At 48.2% G+C, this 20,932-nt stretch overlaps 4 protein-coding genes and 1 non-coding gene across 5 annotated transcripts; 2 read left to right on the top strand and 3 right to left on the bottom strand.

Moving 5' to 3' along the window:
• Window positions 1–289: 289 nt before the first annotated feature.
• LOC127774149 (embryo-specific protein ATS3A-like) lies at window positions 290–1,311 on the bottom strand. The gene is made up of 2 exons (XM_052300433.1): window positions 958–1,311; window positions 290–865 (listed from the first exon to the last, which is right to left on the bottom strand). The coding sequence occupies exons 1-2, from the start codon at window positions 1,072–1,074 to the stop codon at window positions 431–433; spliced, it is 552 nt and encodes a 183-aa protein (XP_052156393.1). The 5' UTR covers window positions 1,075–1,311; the 3' UTR covers window positions 290–430.
• A 140-nt stretch (window positions 1,312–1,451) lies between these two features.
• On the bottom strand, window positions 1,452–1,523 carry TRNAP-AGG (transfer RNA proline (anticodon AGG)). The gene has a single exon. It is a non-coding gene; the product is annotated as a tRNA-Pro (tRNA).
• Window positions 1,524–4,657: 3,134 nt separating this feature from the next.
• LOC127774020 (phospholipase D alpha 1-like) lies at window positions 4,658–8,839 on the top strand. Its single transcript, XM_052300290.1, has 4 exons — window positions 4,658–4,751; window positions 4,903–5,055; window positions 6,135–8,058; window positions 8,140–8,839. The coding sequence occupies exons 2-4, from the start codon at window positions 4,948–4,950 to the stop codon at window positions 8,574–8,576; spliced, it is 2,469 nt and encodes an 822-aa protein (XP_052156250.1). The 5' UTR covers window positions 4,658–4,751; window positions 4,903–4,947; the 3' UTR covers window positions 8,577–8,839.
• A 216-nt stretch (window positions 8,840–9,055) lies between these two features.
• On the bottom strand, window positions 9,056–12,529 carry LOC127774021 (phosphoenolpyruvate/phosphate translocator 3, chloroplastic-like). Its single transcript, XM_052300291.1, has 9 exons — window positions 11,799–12,529; window positions 11,564–11,686; window positions 11,259–11,411; window positions 11,063–11,148; window positions 10,836–10,920; window positions 10,578–10,697; window positions 10,434–10,502; window positions 10,088–10,217; window positions 9,056–9,998 (listed from the first exon to the last, which is right to left on the bottom strand). Exons 1-9 carry the CDS (start codon window positions 12,198–12,200, stop codon window positions 9,922–9,924), a joined length of 1,245 nt encoding a protein of 414 aa, XP_052156251.1. The 5' UTR covers window positions 12,201–12,529; the 3' UTR covers window positions 9,056–9,921.
• Window positions 12,530–17,098: 4,569 nt separating this feature from the next.
• Window positions 17,099–20,458, top strand: LOC127775133 (uncharacterized). Its single transcript, XM_052301445.1, has 6 exons — window positions 17,099–17,778; window positions 17,888–18,001; window positions 18,657–18,737; window positions 19,255–19,427; window positions 19,508–19,604; window positions 19,938–20,458. Exons 1-6 carry the CDS (start codon window positions 17,437–17,439, stop codon window positions 20,052–20,054), a joined length of 924 nt encoding a protein of 307 aa, XP_052157405.1. The 5' UTR covers window positions 17,099–17,436; the 3' UTR covers window positions 20,055–20,458.
• Window positions 20,459–20,932: the final 474 nt, after the last annotated feature.

Here is a 20,932-nt window from a genome sequence, read left to right as displayed (position 1 = left end):
GCAATGTTCTTCAATGCAGTATTCTCTGTTTCAACTACCTTTTCCGGGATGACTAAATTTTGCTCGGACCAACGAGATTTAGGCCGGGTTTAGTTACAAATTTTTTCTTCAAACTTTCAATTTTTCTATCACATCAAAACTTTCCTACACACACAAACTTTTAACTTTTCCGTCACATCGTTCCAATTTCAACCAAACTTCTAATTTTAACGTGAACTAAACATACCCTTAGTAGAATTCGATAAGTTAAATTTTATCATTTGAACACAAAAGAACAAAGACAATGAAATGTGTCATCCGAAAGCTCTTATTTCTGATTTTCTCACACACACGATCGAGGCTGTTTATTCTCGAGTGATGGATGGATGCATCCGAATTCCGAAAATCGCCAATTCCGTAGTGCTAGTACATTGCCGAGCGAGCAGCTAGCCTAGCCTAGAGGTGAAGCGGAGGTGTTCGTCCGGCGCGCCGCCATGGCCGGCGACGCCTTGGGGCAGCGGTTGTGGCCGTACCAGACGCCGTCGGGCAGCGGCGAGCCGAAGTAGAAGGTGGACGGCTTCTCCCCGGCGGCGGCGCCAGGCTCGAACACCTGCACCCACTCCGGCGCCCACCCGTCGCGGCCGGCGCGGCGGAGGTAGAGGTAGCAGACGCCGTACCCGCACTGCCCGCCGACGCGGAACGTGTCGACGGCGCACCGCTCGAGCGCCCCCGACGCCCCGCCGGCCGGCAGCCGCGCGCCGTACGCCTCGTTCCGGTACGCGTCCCCGAACGCGACGCTGACGGCGTCCGACGTCCGCGCCGGCGACCCGCAGCTCGTCTTCACCCGAATCGTGTACGTGCACTCCCGCCTCGCCGCCGCGTCCTCCTGCAACGAACACCCACGCACGCACGCATCAGACCACAGAGAGATAGACAGATAGATATAGAGAGAGACAGAGCAAGAAGGCAAGAACGGACCGTGGCGGCGTGGCATGGGTGGAGAAGGAGGACGGCGGCGGCGAGGAGGAGAAGAAGAAGAAGAAGGGGAAGGTGGCGTGCGGCGGCGGCGAAGGAGGAAGGCGCCATGGACACCATTGTTCACCACACTATTGCCTGACACAGTTGAGGAGGCGTGACACAGTTGAGGGCGAATCGGGTGAGGTGGGCGCGGTGATGGGCATTGCATTGGCACGGGAGGGATATATTCGGCGACAGGACAAAGAGGAGGAGGACGACGAGTTCAGTGTAGTAGCAGGTGCAGGGGCCCCGGCGATCTGCGCTCGTCGCAGATGGCGGCAGGAGATAGGTGGTGGGTGGGGGCGTCGCGCGTCGCGGTCGTCCGCTTCGCTGCGCGCGCCGCGGTGGCAGCAGCGCGGCGAGTTTGCGTGTCGCGTTGCTAGCGGGCGTGGATGGTGGACCGGGCGCACATCGTGTCGCGCCGTGCTGGTAAGAAAAAAAAAAGTAAAAATTGAGGGGCATTCCGAGAATTGAACTCGGGACCTCTCGCACCCTAAGCGAGAATCATACCACTAGACCAAATGCCCGTTGCTGCTACTATTTTCTTACAAAGAACTTTTGGCTATTTACAGGGTAGTAGCACATAAAACTGATATTATTAAAAATAGGCAAATTTTGCTATAGGACACTCGTTATTTATGGTTTTAGCTCAGGGACACCGTAAAAACGTGGCTTTGGGGAAAGACACGCTCTAAACGTGGATACTAGCCGATGGACACTACGCCGTCTAACTGAAGCCTGCCGTGCTGACGTGGCGGTCGGGAGCCCCTTTTTTTGCCCGGTCGGACCTAAATGCCCATGCGCCTTTTCCTCATATTGAGCACGGGCGGTAGAACCCTAGCTCCCTAATCTGGCATCCTCCTCTGTGGGCGTGCGCATGGCACGCGCATGGCGCTACAGCCGCCGCTGCCCACGGCTTCTACCGCCACCTGCTTTCCATCTCTACCGCCCACCAATTTGCGCCACCGTCGTCGCCGTGCCGTGCCCTCCTCCTCAGCCGCCCAACCCTGCCGCAGCCGCCACGTCCTTGCGCCGCCGTCGCCGGCCAATCACGAACAAAGGCCGGCGCCGTCTCCTTCTTTTCCACACCATCGTCGCCGAGTTCTCCTCCTTCTTCTCCTATGCAACCGACGTGATCCACCGCCTCTCCCCGCCTATGAATGGCCGGCGAAGCCCCGTTTCCTCCCCCACATCCAAGCTCCTCGAGTTCTCTCTTCTCTCTCCACCATGGCCGGCTACCACCAAGTCACCAGTCGATCTCCTTCACCAGAACTCCGCTGGCCGAATCCTCGCACCACCAACTCCGCCTCAACGAGGCGAATCCATTCCCCCACTTTCCTTTCCTTTCCCCTTCCGAAACAACCCAACCAGCCACCTCCTTTAGCCGGCCAAAACCGAGCTCTTCCATCCGCCGTTCCGGCCTCCTCCCTCATTCCCCCTGCCGACCATCTACCTCCTTGGATGCACCATGCCTGGGAACACAACCCGCCGCCGACGTTTCCACCTCCCGGCCACCGGAGCGCTGTTGCCCCGCTCGCCCTGCTGCCTATGAGGATAAGGCGCAGGGGCATTTAGGTCCGACCGGGCAAAAAAAGGGGCTCCTGACCGCCACGTCAGCACGGCAGGCTTCAGTTAGACGCACTGGTGGACAAACCCTTTTTAATACTTGTTCGCAACCCCCCTATAGTCCCGGTTATACAACCGGGACTACGAATCCGGGACTAAAGATGAATCTTTAGTTCTGGTTAGTGTTAAAAACCGGGACTAAAGATTTAGTCCCGGTTAGAGTTAACAACTGGGACTAATGTTTTTTTTTCTTTTTTTTCCTGCTTTCATGATTTCGAGCACCACCATTCATATTATCCACAAATCATTTTAACACCACAGATCCTTCCCAAAATCCCTAAATACATCAAGCTGCATTTTTATCCCCAAATACATCACAGATCATTCAAAAAATCCCCAAATACATCAAGCTGCATTTTTATCCCCAAATACATCGCAAATCATTCACAAAATCATAAAAACATCTCCACAAATTCATTCACACATCACACATCACACAGATCGAAAAAAAATCGGCATCGCACAAATCGGCCGCACATATCACACAGATCAGGAAAAAAAAACAACATCACAGAGATCGGGCGCCGGCCGTCCGCCGCCTCACCGGCCTCCCGCCCGGCCGCCTCGGGCTCCGCCGCCGCCCTGGGAGCACCGCTGCCCGCCGCCTCGGGCTCCGTCGCCCGCCCGGGGAGTGCCGCCTCGCCGGCCTCGCCAGCCGCCTGCCCGGCCGCCCGCCGCCTGCTCGGCCGCCCGCCGCCTCGCGGGCCTCGCCCGCCGCCTGCTCGGCCACCCGCCTCCCTGCCGCCGCCGCCCGGTCTCCGTGGAAGGAGGAGGAGGAGGAGGAAGAGAGGAGAAGGGGGAGGAAGGGGAGAGGAGAATGAATGGAGGAAGCTAAGGCCGAGAGGGATAAGGTAGCTAGCAAAGGGATGGAGAGGACGGTGGGATCGAAGGGATAAGGAATAATTAATGAGAGAGGAGAGGAGGGTGGACTGGCGCACGGTTCGGTTGATTTTTGATCCTGGTTGGTATAAACAACCGGGACTAAAGATCAATTTTTAGTCCCAGTTGTTTATACCAACCGGGACTAAAAATGAGTTGGGGCCTAACTCTAATCTGATTAAGACATCTCACCTTAATTTTTTTAATCTTTAAATAAGTGATCTATGGTTCGAATTATTTTTCTCATTTTCCTCTCATATGAATTCATATTACTTTGGATGATTAATATATATTATCTTCTTTATTTTTCTTCTCTTATTGAGCCACATCACATTAGTTTTATATTAATTTAAATGGTCAATCTATATATGATTTAAATTGTTATAAACCATTATATTTTTTTAAAAAAAATGATCAAATATGAAAAATATATAAAATTACGTCATCTAGCTATCCAAAGTGTTATTTCTATTATTATCGTATAAAACTCCCATAGCAACGTACAGGGTTCATCTAGTTACATTGCAAACTTATTGTCTACGTAGTACATCGTAATTTTGATTTCTATACCATTAGAACAAATCGATATTTGTGCAGAAAACGAAAAAAATCATTGCAAGTTTTTAATACTACTTATGTACAAGTAATCCAACCCACACATATCATTTGCTATGATATTGTTTTGCGAATTTGCTGATATTATTTGCTTATTTGGACATTGCTGCGGGAAGAGAGTGAAATGAAAAACTCTTCTCGAAGAAGAGGACTCTTCCGTTTTCGATCTTTTGATACAATGCAGACGACGTGCTATGGTTTGAAAAAATTACTGTACACTCCAAAAATCATGTAAGGGAGTAGGGGATTTATTGGAGTGTTTTTTTTAACTAAAATCTCTCCAAATCAGTTTTAAGGATGAAATAGGAGGACCATCGGTGATGCTCAGCGAGACAAACTCCAGGGCTTGATGTGCCATGTCAGCACGTTGGTGCGGCGCAACCGGGGACAAAAATAAAAAAAAATAAAAAAAAATGCAGCGATGGATGGATAGTGGATGCCCGGCTGCTCCGCTCCCCTGTAGCCTCCGCCGTCCGCTGCAACACTCGACTTGCTATTTTCGGATGATCGGATAACCTTCCCTAGAAATTCCTAAATTCGCCGTCCTTTCCTTCCATCCATCCCTTACTACGACTCCTCATCTTCCTCCTCTCCTCGATCTTCTCTCCCTGTTCCTTCTTCTGTTCGATCAATCGGTGTGTTCGCCATTGCAGATAATTAATCATCTTTATTTTTTCTTATCTGACGGATATATATATAGATTCTAGCTAGCCATGAACTTGTCTATGGTCGAGCATGAGATTTTGCATCATGGTAAACACGATCTTCCTTTTTGTATGTGTGCAGGGGTGATCATCGATCGTGTTGAGGGATAGATAGTTTAATTTAACAATGGCGAAGATCCTGCTCCATGGGACGATGCACGTCACCATCTTCGAGGCGGAATCGCTCTCCAACCCTAGCAGGCCAAGCTCCCAAGCGCCCCAGTTCCTCCGCAAGGTCCTTTGCTTGTTCCTTCATCATGGACTTACTTAGATCTCCCATGCCAGTATATATATTATTTGCCGTATTGATTTCAACTTTCAAGTCGTGTACAACGAACGAGTTGTCTAGTGTTTTACCCTGATCGTTTGAGATATGGCTGATAAGTCGTGGAAAAATGAGCGAAAGCAACCGAATATAATTTATGGTGATGATTTTATTTTATATATGTGTGTTGATTGTGTTTTAGAAAGCAATGCTGGAAAATAGACTATAATGGAATAAAAACTGAAATCAACGTTTTATAATTTAGATTTTAGCTGGTGCCTGTTTTAACAGTCATAACCGGAAGTGGTTCTTGTCATCCATTCATGCATGAACGTGATTTGCTCCTTTTGCTACAGTCCAATTCTATTCCTTTTTTTGCTAATCCTCTCTTCTCTCTTCTCTCTTCTATCCAATGGAAATGTGTGCGGCGATATTCGAGTCATAATCATATTGAAATTACCATCAGTAGCATCATCATGTGCATACACTTTCAATCTATAGGACGAGCTAGACTACAAACATACTAGTGTTTTGTTGAAATTTATATTTTTCAAATCAAATCAAAAAATAGCTTGCAATGCTTTGCCTCCTCGGTAAACTCTTTTGATCCCTCGAGATGATGTCTCTTGTTTGTCAAAAACCCATTCAAATAATTATGAAAAATTCTTTTGACAACATTCATACAGCATATATATAACACTTCACAAAATCAACTTACAAACTGAGATATAAAAAAAAGGTCAAATTTAAATATCCTCACTCAGAATCTGTTACTCCCTCCATTTCTAAATATTTGATACTATTGACTTTTTAGCATATGTTTGACTGTTTGTCTTAATCAAAAACTTTTATAAAATATGTAAAACTATATGCATACATATAACTATATTTAATAATGAATCAAATGATAGGAAAAGAATTAATAATTACTTAATTTTTTAAATAAGATAAACTGTCAAACATATTTAAAAAAGTTAACGGCGCCAAATATTTAGAAATGGAGAGAGTACTCATGAAGCTGCATTTGCATTTGCGCGAATGTGACGCAGCTGGTGGAGGGGATCGAGGACACGGTGGGCGTGGGCAAGGGGACGAGCAAGGTGTACGCCACCATCGGCCTCGACAAGGCCCGCGTCGGCCGCACCCGCACGCTCGCCGACGACACCGCCGCGCCGCGCTGGTACGAGTCCTTCCACGTCTACTGCGCCCACCTCGCCACCCACGTCGCCTTCACCCTCAAGGCCAAGAACCCCATCGGCGCCTCCCTCCTCGGCGTCGGCTACCTCCCCGTCAGGGACGTCCTCGCCGGCGACGAGGTCGAGCGCTGGCTCCCCCTCTGCGACGACACCGACGCACGCACCCCCATCGGCGACGGCGACGGCAAGGTCCACGTCAAGCTCCAGTACTTCGACATCTCCAAGGATCGGAGCTGGGGCCGCGGCGTCCGCAGCGGCAAGTACCCCGGCGTGCCCTACACCTTCTTCTCGCAGCGGCAAGGGTGCAAGGTGACGCTGTACCAGGACGCCCATGTCCCCGACGGGTTCATCCCCCGGATCCCGCTCGACGGCGGCCGGAGCTACGAGCCGCACCGGTGTTGGGAGGACATCTTCGACGCCATCAATGGCGCGAGGCATTTCGTGTACGTCACCGGCTGGTCGGTGTACACGGAGATCGCGCTGATCAGGGACGCCGACCGGCCGAAGCCCGGCGGCGGCGTGACGCTCGGCGAGCTGCTGAAGAAGAAGGCCGGCGAGGGCGTGAGGGTGCTGATGCTGGTGTGGGACGACCGGACGTCGGTGGGGATGCTCAAGAAGGACGGGCTCATGGCGACGCACGACGAGGAGACGATGAACTACTTCCAGGGCACGGAGGTGAACTGCGTGCTGTGCCCGCGCAACCCGGACGACTCCGGCAGCATCGTGCAGGACCTGCAGATCTCCACCATGTTCACGCACCACCAGAAGATCGTCGTCGTCGACCACGACATGCCGTCGTCGCGCCACGGCGGCGGCGGCGGGCGGCGGAGGGTGGTGAGCTTCGTCGGCGGGCTGGACCTCTGCGACGGGAGGTACGACACGCCGTTCCACTCGCTGTTCCGGACGCTGGGGACGGCGCACCACGACGACTTCCACCAGCCAAACTTCGCGACGGCGACGGTGGCCAAGGGCGGGCCGCGCGAGCCGTGGCACGACATCCACTGCCGCCTCGAGGGCCCCGTGGCGTGGGACGTGCTCTACAACTTCGAGCAGCGGTGGCGCAAGCAGGGCGGCAAGGACCTCCTCGTCCAGCTCCGGGACCTCGCCGAGACGGTCATCCCGCCGTCGCCGGCGATGTTCCCTGAGGACGCCGAGTCGTGGAACGTGCAGCTGTTCCGCTCCATCGATGGCGGCGCCGCGTTCGGCTTCCCGGACACCCCCGAGGACGCCGCCCGCGCCGGCCTCGTCAGCGGCAAGGACCAGATCATCGACCGGAGCATCCAGGACGCCTACATCGCCGCCATTAGGAGGGCGCGGAGCTTCATCTACATCGAGAACCAGTACTTCCTCGGGAGCTCCTACTGCTGGAAGCCCAACGACGGCGTCAAGCCGGAAGATGTCGGCGCGCTCCACCTCATCCCCAAGGAGCTCTCCATGAAGGTGGTGAGCAAGATCGAGGCCGGCGAGCGCTTCACCGTCTACGTCGTCGTGCCGATGTGGCCGGAGGGCATCCCGGAGAGCGGCTCCGTCCAGGCCATCCTCGACTGGCAGCGCCGCACCATGGAGATGATGTACACCGACATCGCCCACGCCATCCAGGCCAAGGGCATCGACGCCGACCCCAAGGACTACCTCACCTTCTTCTGCCTCGGCAACCGCGAGGCCAAGTCCGCCGGCGAGTACGAGCCGCCGGAGCAGGCCGAGCCCGACACCGGCTACTTCCACGCGCAGCAGAATCGCCGCTTCATGATCTACGTCCACACCAAGATGATGATCGGTTCGTATATATCATCTGATTGATCTTACCACGATTGATTTTGAATGCATTTCTTGATCGATTTGGTTGTGTGTTCATCAGTGGACGACGAGTACATCATCGTCGGGTCGGCGAACATCAACCAGAGGTCGATGGACGGCGCGAGGGACTCGGAGATCGCCATGGGAGCGTACCAGCCGCACCACCTGGCGGCGGCGGGGCGGCCGGCGAGGGGGCAGGTGCACGGGTTCAGGATGGCGCTGTGGTACGAGCACCTCGGCACCGTCGACGACGCGTTCCAGCGGCCGGAGAGCCTCGACTGCGTGCGCAAGGTGAACGCCATGGCGGACAGGTGCTGGGACCTCTACGCCGGCGACGGGCCGGAGCGCGACCTCCCCGGGCACCTGCTCACCTACCCCGTCGGCGTCGCCGGCGACGGCACCATCACGCAGCTCCCCGGCGTGGAGTTCTTCCCGGACACCCAGGCGCGGATCCTTGGCGCCAAATCCGACTACCTCCCGCCAATTTTGACCACTTAAAGAAGAGCTAAATTAACCTCTCTGTGCGCTTTATCGTCAATGAGAAGAGATTTGTTTTGGTTTTTTTTACTTTTGAATAAGAACACCACACTAGTTTATGGCTTCTGTATTTATTTTGGACAATAACAACTGCATTAATGCAGTGAAACATCATGATGAGTTGCTATTTGTTATGACAGATTTGCTAGTTTCACATTATGGATTTGAACTTTGTTGATTTTGTTGCATTTCTGCTATATACTCCATCCGTCCCTAAATGTATGATGCCGTTGATTTTTTTTCATAACATTTGATAATTCCACTTATTCCAAAATTTAGTATAAACATGTAAAAGTATAAGTTAAGATTATAGTTTTTTTTATAAAACAAGTCACAACAAAATAAATGAAATTTATATTTTTTTAAAAAAAATTAGACGAACGATTAGACATCACGTAAAAAGTTAACAGTGTTACATATTTTTGAGACTGGATTGTTGTCTGTCATATCATCAATTAGACTGCAAAAATTCAATCCAGGAACAGTTTCTACACCAGATAGTAATAGTAGCACCCTTGAAATTGTGGCTTTATTCACTATAACAATAAACATTTTATTTGGTTTCAAAAAAGAAAAGAAAATAAAATAAACATCTAGTGGTGCTAGGTTGAATAGTTGGATAGACCAATCATTGAAGCGCCATCCTTCTCTCAACAAGAAGTGGGACAAGGACCTCCTCAGCTTCTTTGCTTCATGTTCTCTTTTCAACATTTTCCTTTCAACTTTGATCTTTTTTATGGTGAATGTATTCCCAACTTCTCATCCACAAAGGAGTCATCTTCTGTTGACTGGCTAGTATGGCTGTCAATTACCAGCTAGAGTATCAATCCAGTCTGGTTCACCCATTACCAAGGAAAAAAAAACAGAGAGAGAAGGTTCTACAGTTTCATGGTCTACAAAAAAGAACAGGCGGAAGATAGAAGCTTCTAAACTTTTTTTTGTGTGATGCAAACTGTAGTCTGATCTGGTGAACATTCAGACAAATTTCAAAAGGAATGAATAAAAATCCCTATTCACATTTTAAGTGAACCAGTAAAAAAGGAGGCAATATTCTTGGACAGGAATTTCAAAAGTATGTGCCAAAATTCATTTCTCTTGAGAAATCTTCTGACAATGTTATTTTGTTATTTTGGTGCTGGTCCATCACTACCTTCCTAAGAAAAATCTTATACACAAGCTTCTAAGACCCAGACAAGCTGGCAAAAGACAAATTGGAGAGAAGCCAAGTGATTGCTTGGCGGCCCATTTCACCTCAAGAAGAGATAAACCTGAATCTTCTAGTTAAATTGCAGCTGTGTATGTTGACTCATGCAGTCTTAGCCTTTGGTTTAGCTTTTTTGAACCTAGAGTACAGGAAAACTCCAGCTAGAGCTACACCAGTTCCTGAATGCAGAAAAAAGGACAAAATTCAGTACGCGTAAATTGAAAAAAAGCGAGCTGTTAGGATCAGTTGAATTTGGTTGTGAGGTTACCAAGGGCATTAATAGGTGAAATCGGAGTTCTGAAGAAGAGAACGGATGAGACGATGACCACAACTCGTTTGACACAGTTGGCAACAGAATGGGTCACAGGTGATACTCTAGCCAATAAACTATAAGAAACCTGCCTCGGAAACAAAAATAATATTGGTTAAGGTAATTAAACAAAATCTGAAAGAGATTGACCATGGTAATTAAAAAAACTTGCAGATACACTCATGTATTACTAGCCACCACTAGAAAATTTGGATCCATGCAGACAAACCATAAAAATTACTACAAAATTCTAAGAACCGTTGGACAACCATAAAAACTATTTTTATACTGGAATTTAGCCCACCTGTTGGTAAAAATGAAAACAAGTGCCAGCAAGAGCAGCTTTCATACATAGTTCCTGTAGATTAACTCCCTACATGCCCAAAAAGACAGTGTTTGGATAAAACATTGGTTAGCAAAGATAATACAGAACAGCCCAAACACTCACGTTGCTTTGCAGGTATGATGGGGAAAACTTGATGCCTTCCACAGACAGCATCAGTGGGGCAGATAATAAAAATGACATAACAGTCATTATCGAGAAGAGGTTTATATCATCCAATGTTTCCTGCGATATGAACAAATTGCGTAAAGGTATACAGTGCTTCACGGTATTTACCATACTGTAAATGTCCGAATATACATTTTGTGCTGAAAAATATTCTTGTAGGAGGAACTACACAACTTCATGTGTTGGGAAAATCACCTCTTTATCAGCCAGAAGTTTCTTGCTGAAAACATTTCGCGATTGATTGGTAAGATTGGAAGCCATGGCACTCCAAAATCCTATCCTGTTTTATCAAAAGTTTTACACGATACTACATTACAACGAAATGCATTGTATTGCTTAAACAAATACGAAGACAGAAGTCAAAGCATCAAGGACTCCTCAGTTCTTAGGCATTGGAATTAAAGATAGTAGATACCACTGACCAGTTGAAAGAAACTTCGGTCATCGATGCTAGCACGACGCCACCAACAATTGGCACGAGGGAACCTAAGACCAAGAAAGAAGGTGTCTGCCGAAACACACGATTTGTTTCAAAGCATAAACCGATCAATCTCTTTGGCTGTATGTCTCCTCTTTTTAAGACAGCATATAAAAATCATGAACAAAGCATGTACCTACCTCCCCAAGGAACAACACGGAGAGAAGGACGGAGAAGAAGGGCTCCATGGCCTTGATGGTGTGCGTGAAGGAAACAGCGACCTTGCCCAAGCTCATGTTGGTGAACACATTGCCCATCGTGTGCACCAATGCCAATGGCAGGATCTTTGCATACTGCACTAACAACAAAATTTTTCATCACATTTCTACAATTGTATTATACCATTCCAATATACAAAGTTTACCACAATACATGACATTTCTATAATTGTACTATTCCCAATATTTTTCACAAGAACAGTAGTCGTCTCCATTTCGTAAATTACCTGTCCGAGGGATAGCCTTGGCTTGGGATGCAGATTAAGCAGCCACATGAGGGTGATGAAGAATGATCCGGACGCGAATTGGAAGGTGGTGATGGTGTACGGGAAGGGCACCGATTTCAGAACCTGCAAACCATGGATCCCAACAAGATCCGCCATGAACAAATTAGGGACGAAAAAGAACATATCGAAAAGGAGAAGGAGATTGACGAATTGGGGAAAAAAAATATGTGCAGACCAGCTTGTTGAAGATGTTGAAGTAGATGTTGAGGAGGTACCAGACGAGGATCATGGCGCCGAGCTGCACCGTCCGCGAAATGCCGCCGGCGACGGCGCCGCCGTCCGCCTTCCCGCCGCCTTCCGCCGGTGGCGAGGCCGCCGCGGCCGTCGCTACCGCCGTCTTCCTCGCCGCGGCGCCGCTGTTCCACAGAAGTGGGGACGCGAGCAGCATGCGCCCCCCGTGAATGCCGAGCGGCAGCACCGGCGCGCCCGCGCCGGCGACCGGGCATCGATTGAGAGACGACGTAGTCGTCGTCGCCGTCGTCGTCGTCGGAGGAGGAGAAGAACACGAGGCGACATGCCGCCGCCGCCGCGGGGAGGCCGGCCAGGCTCTAGAGGTCGCCGCCGCCACGGCCTGCATCTCGCCTCGCCACGCCGCGTTCCACAACCACACGTCCACGGTTTCTTGGTCACAACAATGGCGTCACCTCAAATCAAATCGATCGATCGAACGCCGCCCTGGACTCGCGGAGCGCGCGCGCGGACACGGACGCGAGAGCGCGGTGGAGGAGACGCCATCTGCTACTTATGGAGGAGGAGTGGCTGCGGCTGCGGCGCGAGTGGGCTGCGAGGCGAGGGGCGGGAGTGAGAGGCCACTGGAAGCCGCGGGTGGAGAGAGAGGGCGACGGCGACCTGGCCGTCTCGCTCTCCGCCTCCCCGGCTCCGCGCGCGGGGAGCCACTAAGACTCAGAGAGAGAGAGAGAGAGAGAGGGGGGAAAAAGAAATTTTTTTTTTTTTTTGCCCCTCTGAGACTGTGAGAGGGAAAAAAAAACTTCTTTTTTTACTTTTTTTTCCTTTTTTTCGTGGTGGGCACTGGCAGAGTGGCAGGGGATGGGCCCGGCGGCTCCGGCGTTGTGGGCCCCACATACGGAATGCGACGTGGCATTTATGGTATGGAGTTGTACTACACTTGACTTGTACCGTGATCTCTGCAGTTTATACTCCATATTTATTTTCAAATATTAGTTTCTTTTTAAACAGATGGTGTATATTGCCATTGCATTAAAAGAATTTCTAAAATTCTGAGCTGTACACTTTAGAAGAGTTCTAAAGCGGCCTATTTAAATTATGAAATTCATGGAAGGTTTAACTCAGACTAAACGTACTCCTTCCGGCCCACAAAAATTCTGAGCAAATTTAATAGTGCAGCCAACTGTTTGCTCTAAATTTTCATAATTAATTTAATAGCCAATTTATACAATAGTTATCTATTATCTGGTCCCACCTGTCATGCATACATGTATATTAGAGTCCGTGCTACAGCTGGTAGGGGTGGGCATTCGGTCTAACCGAATAATTCGGTTCGGTTTCTCGGTCTTTTTAAAATTTTGGTCATCAAGAACACAAGACCGATCGTCCCAGAAAAAACTGAAGATCGAGCACTTCGGTCTTCGGTTAATTCGGTTCGGTCTCGGTCTTAGACCAAACTAACCGAGTAGAAATCTCTGAACCCAAAAAATCACAAAAGCCAAACAACATAATCAAAAGGCAACTCAATAGATCAATAGATAGATGATGCATCTTTTGATCTGCACCCGCAACCAGCAAATTAAGCAGATTCACACAAACTGAAAAGGCAAATCAAGCTCTAGCCTCCATGATTGATCCCATAGATCTCCACCAGGTGCGCCGATTCCTGCGGCTGTGGCGGTAAAGGACGGCGCCGGTGTGGTGGAGGACGGAGGCGGCGCCGACGCAGTAGGCCGAGGGCGAACGGAGGCGGCGCCGGCACGGTGGAGGGCGGAGGCGGCGCCGACGCGATGGGCCGAGGGCGGACGGAGGTGGCGCCGGCACGGTGCTGGAGACTGGAGGCGGCGAGCGCAAGTGGAGTGGCGGAGGCGCGGAGCGGCGCTGTGCCGCTATGACGGAAGAGGGAGTGTGGCGCACGCGTGAGGTTGAGGGAGCTGAGTGGGAGTACCGGGAGTCATCTAGGGTTTATTTTAGTGGGCTTAGTACTGGGCCAGTGGGCCTCCTAGGTCTATTGGGCCAGTTCGGCTATTTCGGGTATTTCGGTTAACCGAGCCCAACAACCGAAATGCCCGAAATTAATTCGATCTTTTGATGTTAGGGACCGAACAGCTACCCGAATTTTTCGGTCTCGGTCTCGGTTTTTTCGGTTCGGTTCTTCGGTTCGGTCTAATTTTGCCCACCCCTAACAGCTGGCTACAAATCTGTAGCACGCAGCTCTTCTCTCTCCTATTTTATCTCCTTAAAATATGTTTGTAACTGACTTATAGCCTGTTATTGTACCTGCTCTTAAGAAGAGATGTCACCCCTTCTAATACAACGAATTTGTACTCTGTATGGATTCCTAGGTTGTTTTTTTTTTCGGAGGGAGCATGTAGGAATAGATCATCTTTTGTTGACATTGAAAAAAGGAATAATTAACTAAGGCCCTGTTTAGATCCCATCCCAAAACTTTACATCCTGTCACATCGAACATTTGAACACCTACATGAAGTATTAAATATAGGTTAAAAATAATTAATTGCACAGATTGCGACTAATTTGCAAAATGAATCTTTTAAGTCTAATTGCTCCATGATTTGAAAATGTTGTGCTACAGTAAATATTTGCTAACGACGGATTAATTAGGCTTAATAAATTCGTATCGCGGTTTACCGACGGAATATGTAATTAGTTTTTTTATTAGTGCCCGAACACCCTATGCGACACTCTATATAATATCCGATGTGGCACACTAAAATTTTACACCCCTAAATCTAAACACCCCCTAAGCCTTTTTAGACAAGACAAATAGTTGTTTCGTTTGAGAAAAATAAAGGTTAATTGGATCTATGCCATTGTAAATATGTATATTTAGATAAATACCATTATAATTCATCTATTCGTAATCATACCATTAAAATTTAATAAAATTAGAACAGTGCCACTACCGTCATGTTTCCATCCATCTCCTTCCTTCGATCTGTTTTCTTCCCTTTTTCTTTCCTCCCATCCGTCTTCCGTTGAATCGATTTCTCCCAGGGACTACCGGCGGTTCGGCGGCCCGGCCGGCATCGTCCTCCGCTCCTCGCCGCCGACCCGCTCCTCACCCGCTACGGCGCCATCGTGGTGGACGACGCGCATGACGGGATGGCACTCACCGGCGTCGTTCTCAGCTACGACAACCGTGGGCACACACGGCAAGCGGCGGCGAGGGTAGTCTCGGCCCAGATGCCGGTGAGGAAGGTGGTGATGCGCTGCGGCAACCGCGCGAGGAACGAGGCCCATAGCTGCGGCAACCGGCGTTGCGGAAATCATTGGCTCACCGGCGTTGCGGAAATCAACGATGGGAACGGCGGCCGGAGGTGAAGAACATGAAGGCTGATCTCCTTGTTCCCTGCGTCTCCGGCTGGGGTTCTTGAGGTTTCTTGACGAGGACGTCGAGGTGACGACGATGGCGCGATGGTTTGCTCCGGTTTGCTCTGGTTCGACGGTGACGAAGCGGCGACCGGCGCAAGGCGGCGCTGCGGCCGACGGCGATCGCATGGTGGTGTGGTGGCCGACGCAAGCACGGCGGGCGGCGTCCTGGCATGCCGGCGAAGAGTGGCGGCGATGGACGACATCGCCATTGGCACTGCCTCCTGTGTTCCCCTTTTCTTTCCTTTTCCTTCTTCTCCCCTGATGGCTTACTGCCATCTGCGTTGGAAGGCGCTGGTGTGGCCATGCGTCGGCGGCCGCCGCACGGCGCGAGCAACGGTGACGTGCGGCAGGTTAGTAGCTCGGCCATCCTGTGCTGCGTGCCAGGCTGATGATGCGTGCGGCGACGGCAGCCGGGGACGGCGGCGTGAGGCGGCGCAGGTCGTCGACGGCGCGAAGGAAGCGCACGGCCTCCACGTGGTCGCCGCCTCCTCCAGCTCGTTCGCCTCCCGTGATGGCCACGACAACCTCTGCCGCCGCGTGCTCTCGTGCAGCCACGTGCTCTCGTGAGCACGAACGCTCCAGGCTCAGCCTCTCCGCGTTGCGCGTCATTCCGTCGAGGTCGCCGCCAAGGACCCGGACGAGTTCGCACGCTTGAGCCGCGGCGTCCTCGATCTCCGCCCGGCGCACGGAACATCTCCCTCACCATCATCCAGCGCACACAGAGGGCAAGATTCTCGGCCTCCTCAACCACCCCTTCCTCCCCACGAGCTCGTCATAGGCCCGCCCGGGCGACGGGGAGGAGAAGAAACGAAGAGACGTACGGAGGAAGAAGGAGAGGAGAGGAGAAGGAAGACGGAAGAAGACGGAAGGGATGGAAACGTGACGGTAATGGCATAGTTACAATTTTGCAAAGTTTCAGTGGTATATAGTCGATATCGTGAATTGTAATGGTATTTTTCTAAATCGGTAAAGTTGCAATGGCATGGATCTAATTAACCCGAAAAATAAAATCATGTACTATGAAATGATCTTTTTTTATATTTTATTCTAGGCTACTTAGTGTGTATTTTTAAGAAAAAGTGATGATGAACAAACTCATTCTATTTCTTAGACCAAACATGAAACCCATTATGGAACAAGTGTTCACTTGATCATCCAAATCATGAACCAACCAAAACTAGTGGCATTCCAGTTCATGGCCATGGTGAGAACTGAGAAGAGAACCTACTCTCCTACTTCCACTTTGGTTATTTGGTGCTGTACAAGTGTATCATCTGGCCTACAATGGAATATTTAACTAGTTTAATATTTTCTTGTCAGAAACACTCTTATCTACTGTGTAATTGTTAGTTGTGAGTTGTAAAGAATGTGTGTAGTTGTGACTTTCACGAGTCCAATCTATTGGACAATTTTATTATCTTATTTTTATCATGGATGTTCACAAAATCTGTTATGCTTTTGGGCAAATGTAACTTCCTATTTTTTTTTACTAGTATGATCATAAATATGTTAAACTTAAATTAGTTTGACCACTTGCAGGGTAACTAGACCGGCAAGGCTGAGTTTGGAAGATAAGATTAGAAACCTTACCTCCTATTAATCAATTATTAGCAACATTTATATAGATTTTTTTTATTTTAAAAAACATATCATTTACTCCATATCAGTTAGTAGCAATTTGAAAAACGTAAACGCCGAAAACAGGAGATGTGAGTTGGAAAGAAGGGAGATAACACAACCTAAATCTAATTATCTAAATCTAGCCGCAGAATCAAACCCACAAAGAGAAACCTGACACTAACAGCATACGGAGTACAAAACATTTCCTGTTGTTTTTCTCCGTCGATCGCAATCGCGGAGTCGTGGCTGCCCCGGTGCCCACACCCAAAATCCGGGATCTTTTTCGTGCGATTCCAACATGTCGATTGTTCTTATCTGATCCAATAATGACGCGCCAATCTCTAATCCGCACCAATTAAGCCCAAACATTTCTTTTCTTTTCTTTTTTTCTACTCCTCTCCCTCTCGTTTCTTGGCGGCGATGGAGATGGAGAGAGCCACAGAAACGGGGGCCAAGAACGGCGCCCATTTTTAGGCAGCCACGCCACGGCGAGGGAAGAGGAGGGAGAGGAGCCAATCTTGGCCAAGCCACCCTCTCCAAGAATCCGCGCTGATCTCTCTGCGTGAGGCGCTCAATTCGATTTCTTGGGGGGTCGATTCGGATTTCTTGGGATGCAGTGGGCGGCGCTGAGCTCGCCGCCGGCACCGGCGGCGCCGGCGGCGGTGTGGATGGGGAGGAGGCTAAGAACCGCGAGGTGGCCGCGTGGGAGCTCGCCGTCGCCCGCGCCGCGCCGTGTGGTGCTGGCGGCCGCGGCGTCGTCGTCGCCATCGCCGGATGCGAACTCGAGCTCGAACTCGAACTCACCGGGGAGTGGTGGCGGCGGCGGCGGCGAGGAGGAGGAGGAGGAGGAGAGGGAGGACGCGGCGCGGATGGAGAAGGCGGCGGCCTTCCTGATGCGGAGCCAGAAGTACGCCATGCTCAAGCAGCAGCTCGCCGTGGCCGCCCAGTTCGAGGTAAGGAGACGAGCCGAGTCCCCCATTTGCATTCTCTCAAGAAGAGCAAGCTTGCAATCGATCCATCCGAATTTGGGGTTTACTGCGAATTGGGATAATTTGGTTGCAGGATTACAAGGAGGCGGCGAGGTTGAGGGATTCGCTCAAGTCATTCGAGGAGGAGGAGCCAGTTCTTCGTCTCCGCCGATCGCTCAAGAAGGCAGTTGAGGAGGAGAGGTTCGAGGTATTGGACATCCATAGCAATTGTTTCCTTACCAAATTTGCTTGTTTCAGTTGATACATTTCCATACAAGAATATTGTGAATTGTAGTCTAAAAAATGAATCTGGTGAATTGTGATATCCCCATTAGGCATTAGCAAAGTTGGATTGTGAGACTGTTCCAATCCATCCTTGCTAACGATGTTTGTGGATTGACGATTAATCCAAAGATGTGCAGCCTCAGTTAGTTGCTGCAATGTCTCTGCCGAAAATGCCAAAAGCAGGTTATAGTGATGCCTGATGTGTCCCTTTGTCGACCTCACATGCAACAATTTTGTTGTATGCTTGATTCTTTTTTCTCTCCGTGTTGTATATTGTATGATAACATCGAAAAATGAGAGGAAATCTTAATTGTCAAGAAATCATCTCAATACACATGTTTCGCTTACTTCCTTCACTGTTGACTTTTCTACTCGTGATAGTTGGAGTTGTGCTTTCATGACCAGAACTTTGAATTCATCATTACATAGTGCTGAATTTGGGCTCCATACGCTAATCATATGCCAATAGTGATTTGTGAAGATATTTTCATACCCCTTGGTTGTCAGTCTAGAAGGCATACTTTCTTCATCTTTTATTCACCATGTTTATGATTTTTCTCTGTTTTCATGATTTCCAGGATGCTGCTAAGTACAGAGATGAACTGAAGATTTTGGCTCCACACGCCCTCCTAAAATGTTCTAGTGATGCTACTACCCTGGTATCTTACAATCCAATGATTTAGTGATGTTATACTACAACTCTGGCATGTTTCTTTCACTCCATAAAGCATCATAGTTTTGAACGAAATGGTTTGGCCATTTGAAAACTTGAGGCTATGAAACATTATCATTGTCTATGGCAGTATCTTAGTGTTTAAAACCCCCAGCTGGTCACGCAATTTCACCAGGGAACTTGGGTCTCAAGTAGTGACCTAAAAAAAATAGATAAGGCAGGATATGGAAAATAAGAGATTAATACGTGAAGGTCATCAAGAATCTATTTGAGTTGGTTATAACTGTGTGCGTTGGCCCTTGGGCACCACTTCATTTCTTTCATATGTTCAGGCGTCCCATTCTTCTTTTCCACGAAAATCTCATGCACTACAGATGAACCACCTCCATTAGTTTCGTCACCTGTTCTGTAATAATTCTTTAGTTAATGTAGATCAAGTATTTTCTCAGATTCTTCATTGAGCTTAACTAGATTTCCTGATATTTTTTTAATGTTGAATTTAGGGGATTAGAGTTCAAGTCAGGAGTGTTTATATTGAAAGCCGGAGCCAGCCTTTGAAGGGCCAGTTCTTCTTTGCCTACAGAATCAGAATCACAAATAATTCTCAGCGCCCTGTTCAGCTTCTCAGAAGACATTGGATTGTCACTGATGCAAATGGAAGGACTGAGAACATTTGGTAAGTCTCTATTGTACTCTCACCTTACCAAAAGATTCGTATGTTAATGCTAATAAAGACTTGCTCCATTGCCATGCCAGGGGTGTAGGTGTTGTGGGAGAGCAACCTGTCATATTTCCAAGGACTGGTTTTGAGTACTCATCTGCATGCCCATTAAACACACCAAATGGGAGAATGGTAACATCACATGATTTCTTTTTCTTTGAAAATCTTCCACAACCTATGTTGTCACATTTGTAAATAGGTTATTGTAAAGAGTAATTTTTAGATTCTAGCTGTGCAAGAGATTCTTATGGTTCTAATATCTCTTGATTGCATATAGCTGGCATCAATTTATGCCCAATAATGAACATGGTATCTAGATCAATTGTTTTGATTGAAGCTGAAAGAAGAAATAGTAATGTTCAATTAAGAAAGACTAGTTATATCCTGCAATTTATTTATTGTTTGGGTTGTTTGTGTGTTGCATGTCTGCAAAGCGAACTTACCTGAATTCTCTTTTGGATTTAGGAAGGTGATTTTGAGATGAAGCACATTGACAAAGCTGGGTCGTCTACATTCAATGTCGCAATTGCACCATTCTCTCTGTCAATCCTTGGAGACGACAACGATGACGTTCTCCTCTAAATGTGATTGGGTATCAGAATGAGTTTGAATAAGATGATGTCACCAGCAAGGAATTTGCATAATACACAAACACGAGTAGTGCTGTTAGTGATGTGGCTAGAGTTCTCTACTGGAAACTCTTGGGAATGCAAATTTTTGTTAAGCTAGCTGTGAATTGGGAAAGTACCAAAGTTCAAGATCAGAGTATCAGACAGACATAACATGATTTGGTGAAATATTAGAGTTAATTTAGACACAAAAAAAGCCAACACTATTGTAAATTGAGGTATACGAGGGACTTGTGTGCCATCCAACTTTTGAATGTACAGCATAGAACTATATAGAGCTTGTTGAGAGTATAAGCTGCATGGAACTCTTGTATTATCTCGAAAAATTGATTTTGTAATGTTATAGTTTCATAAATATATTGCACTAGGATTTACTGGTCAAAGCAGTAATTTGAGAATTCTGTCAATATCTGGAGAGTCAGTTAGGACTGGTTAGCTTGGCTCTGCCTTTTTGTCTTCAGAAATTCAACCAGGCTGGCCTTAAATTTGTTTCAACTTAGCATGATTATGCTCAGGGCCAGATATGAACAAAGTTCAGAGCAACTGATCCGTTTATTTTTGTTAGCCGTTGCCTATTACAAAATGACGAAATTTGTCATAGTTCTCAAACGGGTCAATTCAAATCGTTTAAAATAGTGCTTTTCCAGGTATCATCTTTGCATAAATCACATGAAAAAAGATGAAGTAATCCATACCAAGAAAGGTTCTTACTTGTATTATTAACCTCCATCCAATACCATAGCTTGCAACAATCTATAACATCAAAACTTGATGTCCTGGAGCAAATTTTACCAAAATAATGCTATAACCTTTTCTTTTAGAAACAACAAA

This window comes from Oryza glaberrima, chromosome 5, assembly GCF_000147395.1.
Source record: "Oryza glaberrima chromosome 5, OglaRS2, whole genome shotgun sequence".
In the NCBI taxonomy this organism is placed as follows: domain Eukaryota; kingdom Viridiplantae; phylum Streptophyta; class Magnoliopsida; order Poales; family Poaceae; genus Oryza; species Oryza glaberrima.
This window is presented reverse-complemented; position numbering and strand designations above follow the sequence as displayed.